This window comes from Galeopterus variegatus, unplaced genomic scaffold, assembly GCF_000696425.1.
Source record: "Galeopterus variegatus unplaced genomic scaffold, G_variegatus-3.0.2 Scaffold3233, whole genome shotgun sequence".
Taxonomy (NCBI): domain Eukaryota; kingdom Metazoa; phylum Chordata; class Mammalia; order Dermoptera; family Cynocephalidae; genus Galeopterus; species Galeopterus variegatus.
In genome coordinates, this window is record NW_007729344.1 from 213,685 (window position 1) to 223,219 (window position 9,535).

General features: G+C 47.8%; 1 protein-coding gene across 1 annotated transcript in view; it reads right to left on the bottom strand.

The window, feature by feature from the left end:
* Positions 1-421: 421 nt before the first annotated feature.
* FAM69C (family with sequence similarity 69, member C) overlaps positions 422-9,535 on the bottom strand; it is a 20,315-nt gene continuing 11,201 nt past the window's right edge. The window contains exons 5-7 of the mRNA XM_008584354.1: positions 4,136-4,274; positions 1,115-1,324; positions 422-533 (exon numbers count right to left, since the gene is read on the bottom strand). Of these exons, the coding sequence (XP_008582576.1) occupies positions 422-533; positions 1,115-1,324; positions 4,136-4,274 (461 nt within the window). The remainder of the gene's footprint in view (positions 534-1,114; positions 1,325-4,135; positions 4,275-9,535) is intronic.

The following is a 9,535-nucleotide window of genomic DNA, read 5'->3' on the forward strand; positions in this document are numbered from 1 at the left end:
CGCAAGCACCCTCAGAACTAGACGCTCTCAGGAGAGAAGGCTCTGGAGGACCCACAGTCCCTCAGCTGTTGCAGGAGGTCATGGCCTGTGAGAAGTGCTCTGCACCTGAGGGGTTCCCTACCGACTTCCCACACACAGCTGCGGCTCAGGAGGGCAGCCTTCAAGAATCTTCAGGCACACCCTGACCTCTGGGAGACAGCTCAGCCAGGTGTTTAGTTGTGCCCGGAATAGCTATGGGACTTGGAGAGGGACGGGCTTGCAGATAATTCCAGCAGACATTTTAAGAAAAAACAGCAAGATGTAAAATGTGGCAGAAATTAAGAATGTTTAAGGTAGGAGCTTTGATTGAAAGCACTAATCGAAAGGATTTCGTAGCTTTTGCAGAATTATGCGACCCCTTATTAGACTGTGCACTTCAGTTTCATCTTCCTGTCTTCAAAGGAACATCCAGACGCTGGCGAGGAGACAAGGAGAAGTGATCAAAGAGAAGGAAAACAGCATCAAAGAAAGAAGGCTGGAAATGCTCAGGGGGCCTGAGGAGAGGACGGTTTGGGAGAGAGACTGGTCTGCAGCTCAGGGAGCTTCTCACATCTGAGCAGAGCCCAGTACGCTCTTTTAAGTGCTCTGGTATCGAGTCTGGGTGCCTTGAAGGCGTGGTTTTAAAGCAGCTGAGGGTGTGGCCCTGATCCTGGCCGGGCCAGCTGGGTCCTCTCCAGGACAGGCCTCGAGCCCCCACCAATGTGCCCTGCTCAGAAGCAGAAACAGCTGTGATCACGCAGGGCTCTGAGTTCTCTATCATCACTGTTGGAAAAACTGATCAAAAACCCAACGATCCTCAGAAATGCAAGGGGTGAACCGTGCTGAGTCAGCAGTAAGGAGAGAAGGCATCGGGAGGAGACCGCTGCAGCCGTGGAGTGTGTCCTGCAGTGCTGTTGAGAATGATTGTGTGTGCGGCAGCTTGTAAATGTCCTAGCGCTTGAACAAGCTTTGGAAACGCAGGTGGAGAGAGAGTGTAAATGGCTCAGAATAATCCTGTTGGGGTTGCCCATGTAATCATTCCCAAATAAAAATCAGAGGCACACTGAGTGGGTGGCTGCACGTTTTCTCTCCTTACCTTGAGCTTCGGGCTCCTCTTCTGACAGTGAGAGGTAGCTGGGAGCCGTCTTCAGGGGTGTGCTTCCCAGCCGCATGGGACAGCATGGCACTTTCCCTCTGCCGCAGACAGGCAGCCAAAGGCTCAGACAGAGCCACTGTCTGGGCCAGTGGCCTGGTCCCACGTGCCTCTGGCTTGAGGACAGGAGTCAAGGTCAACTGGTCCTTAAACCTGGGAATTTGACAGGGGCCAGTGATGAAGTTTTGAAATAGATGGCATACAGGTGGTAGGAATAGAAACACCTCCGTGTTGATTGTGCAACTGTGGTGTTCAGCAAGCCTTGATTTCATTTAAAGATGATCAGATAATCATTTATGGAAAATTGACTAAATGCCTTGCAACTCAGGAGAGGATGCTTGAAGCAAGAACAGCTGTCCATGTCTTGCCCCAACCCGAGACCCTGTGATGGCCTCCACGATTACACAATTACATAGAGCAAGGAGAGACTTAACCACAGTTAGGGCACAAGCAGTCTCAAACTTTTTTAAATGGGGTGTACTGGATGTCTCTATAATTTTGTTCAGATGACTGCAGAACCTGGAAAAGCTGTTGCTGCTATTAATGCACAGCATGCTATTATTAGTCTTTTTATATAAATATATACAATTTGAATTTTTCAAAACTTTAGCTGTGCTGCCAACTTTGAAATGTATCCCAGTTTACCTTGTTGAGTTGGCATTGTACAGAAATTAAAAGCCATATTGGTCTAGAAATGTTAAACTTAATTTGATCCCATTTGTGCAAGGGTAACGCCCTGTACTAAGTATGTAAGGTCTTATCTACATGGGTTTGATTATGGAAACAAAGTGTTATCTAAATAACGGGGAAAAAAGCAAAACTTTGGGGTGCTTCGGAAACCATCAGTGGGGAAAGGCAGCTTCAGTCCCAGAGACCTTAATCTAGATTGGGGAATTTGCATTTTGAAGACGCTTCCAGGTGATTCTGAAGTGGGGGTGTGGGACCGCACATGGAGGCCTGCTCTGTGCTTTTCTTAATCAGTCTTGTTCAGAGACAGTGACCGATCATGATGGTGAAGTTCAATGTCTGAGACCCTGCTAGCTCTAGTGATTATTTACTGAGTCCCCGCTTTGTGCCAAACTGGATTTAAAGTACCTTTCTTCCCTTTAGGAGTGTGTGTAGGGCCAATTTTTGATAGTGATCATAATAATAACAGTGCTTATGGTACGTGTTGCTTTTGTAGAGGTTATAATAGCAAGAATAACTATAATCATAAATTTTTAATCTGAATTTTTCAGCATGTTTTCTATGGGACAAATACTATTGACATAAGAGGGATGGGTTCTTTTAGTTGTAGGCAGAAAAAGTGAGAGAAAGCCAGACTCTGAGGAGTTAAGAATAAGTAACTAGAGATGCAATGCTCTGCATGCCTATCAGTGAATGTCTTTACAGTGTCTGCTCTGGCCAGCCCCACTCTTGCCAGACCCTACGCCTTTACTCTTCGTCCTTGCTCTCTTGGGGAGCCCCCTTCAGCACCAGGGCTAGGAGGGGGCTGACTTAAGTGGTTTTTATGGATCAAAATGCATGTATTTTAGAGTAAAACATCAGCATCTGTGCATTTCATCTCCAGCCAAATTCAGACTCTTTCACCTACTTTAGTTCATTCAATTCCCTGCAGAACATTTTATCACATTTTGCAGGTGAGAAAATTGAGGCTGAAGAAGGTTTAAGTTACACAACTAGTTAGCACAAGAACTGGAACCTTAACCCAAGACTTCTGGCTCCAAGTTCGGGAGCCTTCCATAAGCACACAGCTGACTTTAATTGAAACACCAGGTCACTTTGTATGTCTTGATACATAGCAATAAAATAAAGCTGGAACTAAAGAGAGAAAATAATTTAAGGTGACGGAGAAAAGTTTTGTAAAAACCTATCTGAATAACAAATCACTTTATTTATTTATTTTTTTCCTTTTTGTCTTTTTTCGTGTCCGGCAACGGATCGCAACCCTCAGTGTCGCGCCCGCACCGGACCGGGACCGGCAACGGGATCACAATCCTCGGTGTCGCGCCTGCACCTCGCTCAGCCAGAGAGCGGGAACCGGTCTGTATGTGGGATCCGAACCCTCGGCGGGAGCGCAGCCGCGCTCCCAAGCGGCGCACTGTAGCAGTGCGCCACCGGGCCGGCCCAACAAGTCACTTTAGAACAAAAAATATAGGGGGCTAACACCAAGGTCAAGGGTTTGGATCCCTGTACTGGCCAGCCATCAAATAAATAAAAATTGGGGTATTTCTCATGATGCTTTTCTCCTGCAAATTCTCTAAATGTGAGGGGTTTTTGTTCCAATGTTACCCAGACATATGCAATTTCCAGAGCAGTTGTAATTTCCAATAATTATTCTTTTCGATAAAAACGACTGTAAGTGTGCTTTAGTGGTATACTTAACGTCTTTTCATGTTCATAAGTTTTAAAAATCAGAAACGATCACTTGTCCTGACTTTTGGTTACATAATGTAGTATGTAGCATTCTGCTTATCCCAGGAAAACAGAGGACAAAGCCACCAAGGAGGGGCTAGAGCAAGTCCAAGCACCCCACTTTAGTTTCTTAACCGCAGCCCTGTGCTGCATGTGTCTCCCTGGTCCCTGCAAACTCTCTGGCCAAAATGTCTCTTTGAAGCATTGACATGCTCAAGACAGAGTACTGGGTGCCTCAGAGAACAACCTCCCAACGAGCATAAATTCCCGGGAGACACTGCGGGTCTCAGCCTCCCAACTCCCCATGGCGGGACATAAACTAGGGGTCCCCTTTATGGGGAAAAGGATGAGGGGCCAAGGCGGCCCAACAGGAAGGGGGCAAGTTAGAGTGCGGGTGGAAGGGTCCCTTCCTGCAGGCAAACTCGCCCACCCTGCACTCAGGTTTCCTGGGTACCACTGGCTGTTTTCTACCTGCAAATGGCATTTACAACAAGCAAGCTGTTGCCAGCTCTGCTCCAGAATAGACACAAGCTTTGTCCAACTGCTGACCTCGTCTGCTCCAGGTCAAATGGGAGTAACTCCAGCATCTCCCGTTTGCTGAGCTGCACCGCGGGAAGGCTCTCTGCGATGCGCACCTCTCCTATAAGAGGCGGCCAGCCTCCAGGCAGGGAATGTGCATCAGATTCACCTGCAGGGTGTCGTAAACACACACACCAGGGCCCGCCCAGAAGTTCTGGTTCCTTAGACGTGAGGCAGGGACCGGGCCCCGTGGCTGAGGAAACTCCTGCTGCAGCTGGAGCCCCGTGTTCGGATCACCCTGTGTGATGGGGCTTCAGGAGGGATGGGGACAGGACTATCGCTACAGCATTAGACCACCGAGTAGGGAGTCTATGCCAAGAAAGGAGTTTAAGGGGACACGAGAAAGGGGAAGAAAGAGAAGCAGGAGGAACTATATCTTACACCAAAGCCGATCTTGTGGCTTAAAATAGCTAATGAACACCAGTTACTGACCTCTCATCACCTGCCAGCACTTTCATGCACTATCTCATCCAATCTTCACAGCAACCCTGTGATAAGGTAATTGCAATTATTAATGCACTTACAGATGGGGAAACTAAGGCACAGAGATGCTAAGTAGCTTTCCCAATGTCACAGATTGGTCAATGGTGTTGCTAAGATGGAAAAGTTTCAGATTGTCCCATCTCAGAGCTCATGTTTGAACCACTAGACCATGAGAAACACAAAGGCTGCCAGCGATATGACAAGAGAGATGGGCTGAACCCAGAGTGTCCTAAGGAGCAGAGAGAGGTGGAGAAGGATGGGTGAGTTTCCACAGCCCACCCTTCTAACGTCTAACGGCGGGAAGAAAGCCCCCTGCATGTGAACTCCTGACTTCCAGCCGTGTCGGCTGCCCGGCCAAGATGCTCAGAGCCAAACCCAGCAAGTGCTCTGCCCTGCTCCCCAGGGTGCTGTAAGCCCATGTCTGGTATCAAAGCCTCCATGCAGGCTTCGGAATCCAAAAGTGGGGCAAATTGGTCACAGGCACTTTCACTCACCACAAAACAAAAACAATCCAGGAAAGGGCACAGCCCCAGACCAGACAGTCCTTCATTATTACATTCCAGAAAGAAATCACCAAAACCATTAGTTTCTGGATGGGAAAATAGGCTGCCCACTCTAAAGGTCTAACACGTCCTCAACAATGAAAGGAAGAAAAGAGCACGTGGGTTTCTCAGAGAGCGGGTGGCTCCACTGATCATCACAGACCACAAACCAGAAGAATATATCTGCAGCACATACACACTAGATCAATGATGTAAAAACGAAAAAGACAACCGAATGAGAAATGAGAAACATATGAACAGGCAATCCACCAAAGAAACACAAAGTTAATGCGTGTGCACAACGTCACTGGGGATGTGGGAAATGCAAATTAAGATCTGTGTTTTCCCCTCCTACTAAAAAGGCAAAAACCGAATCAAGTACTATGTCCAGCATTGGTAAGAATGTGAGGAAAAGCATGTTTTATACACTGTAGTTAGGAGAGTAAATTGGTACAGTCCTCCTTGAGGAAACTTCAAGCCAGGGCTTCAGTACTGGGGACCGGCAGAGGGCATCGAAATTCACAGAGAGCAATTTCCACCTGCAGGCCCTCTCTGGTCTCCTTTGACTTGTCAGGAAAAGCTCTGGCAAACCTGTCAGCCAGGGGCAGCATCAACAGAGAATGGTACAGGTGCAATGTTCTGCAAAGAGAAAGGGCCTGATAGCCTTTCTGAGATCAAGAGGTCCAGTGTGATCCATCTGAGATGCTGGCTCCTGACCCTGAGTCCTCCTGCCCAGTGTTGGTCCACCATCCCTGGGGAATACCCAGCCCTATCTCTGCACTGGGCGCTGCACCATAGTCTTGGTGTATATCATCTCGAGAACCTCACCATAGCCCACAAGCTGGACAATTGTCCCCATCTTAGAGTGTGAGGGATGGACTCTGACAGGTGAATTTCTTAAATGAAAGTCAGTAATCAGCTCCATCAGCTTCAGCCATAACACAGGTTGTTTTTAGAAGTCTAGAAATAAAGGCTGGTTTGTAAGAAGAATAGTGCCTGAATGTGAGCCAGGTGGGGGCATTCTTTCCATGGCTCCATTTCCCCTGTGAACGCGCGGATGTTGGAGCCAGAGTGGCATTGCTCACCAGCTGCAGGGTGCCAGCGTGGTATGATCTACCACAGTTCTCCACCCCCAGCTGTTCAAAGAACAGCATCCACATCAAGTTTTTAAAATAGCTGTTCTTCTACTAATCTAAGGTAATCCCTTGGGCATTTGTCCTGGGTGCTCCAGGAGGGCTGGGCAGGCTGGTACTTGCCATGGAGCAGGACTCACGGAAGGAAGCCTGGTGGACTTCTCAGAGGAGGCGTGTCTGTGAACTGTTAGCTACTCACTTTGTGTGTGGAAATGAGAATTGAGAGGAGGGTTTAGCAGTGTTGGCAGTGTTTGTAAATGTTTGCAAACATTGGCAACGTTTTATGACATTGCCAGGATATCCACCCCTTCTTTAACAAGTGCAGGCATCTGCGAGTCTATGTGGCCTGAACCACCTACGATTTCTGCACAGGAGAACCTCACTACAGCTTGAGATGTGTTGAAGTTTGTCAGCTGTAAGACAACAGGGCATACAATTCTGGAATCGTTTATTTCATTGTAATGATCATTTTAACTATAATTTATTAAGATAAATTGTGCTAATTGACTTCTGATGAAGGACTGGATGGATAAAGCACTACTTGCTTTAATTTGGATAAGTCTTAAAAAAGGAATAGCCTGAACTTGCTGAGCTTACTTTAAAATCTCTTTTAAAATTCTCATCAACAAAAGCAGAGTGCATTTTCTACCACGAATGTTTTTAAAACAAAACATAGAAATCATTTAGGGAGACATTTTTTCCTATGAGTAGGGTTGTCGCTCAATTAAATCAACAAGAACCAATCTCATTTTCCACATTAAAAGTATCAAATATTGATATACACAGGGTTTATTGTATTATATAAAAGCACTATGTACGGTTTAAGAACCAGTGCCCCAAAGGGAATTCGTGTGTGTGTGTGTGTGTGTGTGTGTGTGTGTGTGTGTGTGTGTGTGGTGTGCACCCACGTAGCCAAACATGAAGGAAAAGAGATAAAACGCTTTCAGCAACAAAACCACTATTGTGTTGTGTAATTATATATCACAGTCTCTATAGTAAACAAAAACGTTTGTCTCCATTTTGGTTGAAATGAAAACTATCCTTTTCCCTTTTCTGAGCTGGCTTTGCCACCTGGCCAGTGAGTATCCAGCCACTACCGAAGGGCTGTGATCCCACGGTCGACCCGCTCAGAGACCTGCTTGACCTCCCAAAGCAAAAACCAAAACCCAAGGCTTGAAGGGCACCAACGCCTCCCTCTCTTGCCGTCCTCTCACACCCATCCTCCTGCAAACATTTTGCTCATAAACAGCCTGCCCAGAGCGTGAGGTCGGTCCAGGGTGAGCCTGTCACCGCCGCAGAAACACACCAGGCCGCAGCACAGCCCTGGGGGAACGGCAGACTCCAAGCAGAACCAAACCCAGTCCGCTCTTTCCCGGAGCCCGCAGTGCCAAGCCTGGCATCAGACTGTGGTCTCGGCTCCCTCCTACACACAAGTGACTGGCCTGGCTTTTTTCTCCTGCCAGAGAATACAAACGCAACATGAGCCATTCTGTGTGTGATTAGAGGGGACGCTTCAGGAAATTCGGCCTCATCTGGACAACTGCCCCTGGTGAGGGATGAGGGTGGGAAGAGCAGGTAACCATGGTCTCTGGGATGGCAGGATTTAGATCCTCGTCCCTCACGTGACTTCTCACAGTGCAAGCCACGTGCAGACCTGTGAGAGCCTGAGATCTGCATCCCAAGAAAACCTGAGAAGGCAAGTCCCCGTTGTCTGGATTAGAAAGGGAATGGGGGGCAAGGAAAAGAGAAATAGTTTAAAATCTGTCAATCTGTGATTTTATTTAAGCTTCAGGTTAATTTGTTTTTTCCGATGTGCAAATCACCGCCATCATTTCCTTATTCCCTCTTAACATCTTTCCCCATCTCCCTTTTCATGTGGTTCCTGAAAATGAGTGACCAGTTGACAGCTTGTTGAGCACTCACAGGTCCCAGATATGGGACAAGTCCCTGTAGAGCAGGGCTTGCCGGCTCCAGGTAGTTCTTGCCACTGTCCTGGAGGAGTAGGGTGGAGGGTATGGTCTACTTCTGTGGGTTTTACCTTCTGCAGAAAAGCTTCACTGGGAACCCCACTGATAAGCATATCATTCCAAAATACACCAAAAAGCACAAAATATTATTATGATTTGATGCCTCTGACTTAGCCTTAAATCAATCCATCAACAGAAAGGTGCCAGTCTCAGGTCCTCCCTGTAGTCAATGCCGAACTCAGCATTCTTTAAATTTTCTCTCCAGTGCCAGACAAAGGTGCATTAAGCAGACCTGCAATTCCCAGCTCAGGAGGAAGATGTATCACAGTAAGTGGTAAAGTGCTCACTAAAACACAATCCATAAAATTGGTGGATTCCACAAAATAAAACATGCTATAAGCTGCCATCGCACATACTCTCTGATGCAAATGACATTCCCTAAATATACAACATTTTGTTTTTTATTATATTTAATTCCAAAAGAAAGGTATCACATCTTTTGCTAGCAAGGCCAGCTGTCCCAGAGGACATACTAGAGAAACCACCTCCTCTATTCCAAGACACATACGCTCCCACACACCTGCTCACGCTCACCTGCTCACACACGTGTACACGCACACTCACATCCTTGTACAGTTCACACTTGCACAAGCGTGTGCAAACGTGCACACTCATGAGCTCACTCTGTGCACACACTGATGCATGAGCACACCATACATAAGTGCACATGCACCCACTCATATTCAGTCCTGCACGCTCACTCATGCTGGCTTACGCACACTCCCAAGCACGTACACTTTGTGTACACACACGTGTTTACATGCTCATATGCACAACTCATGCTCGTTTACACACATTCACAAGAGCACACTCATTTGTGTACACATGCATGTTCACCTGCTTGTGTGCACACCCACACTCATGCACACGTTCACTCACGCACACCCATTAGTGTGCACAGTCACGCTTTTCTAACCTAACAGTTTACGGGAAGGAACAGCTGGAGCGCCTTTGCTCCGAGAGAGCTGGGTGCGAGCTCTGCAGAGCGCGAGGGATGCGTCTTCCCACCCAGAGCCCTGCGAGGGTAACCCCTCCGCTTCCTTTCACAAGGGCGACGGTCAGAGGCCGGGGCGGGCCGCAGGAGGGAGCGCGTGTGCACGTGGCGCGCCTCGCCTTGAGAGGCCCAGGGAGGAGCCACCCGCGGGCCACGGCTCCGGGGCGGGCGTCTCCAGGGAGGCCGCGGCT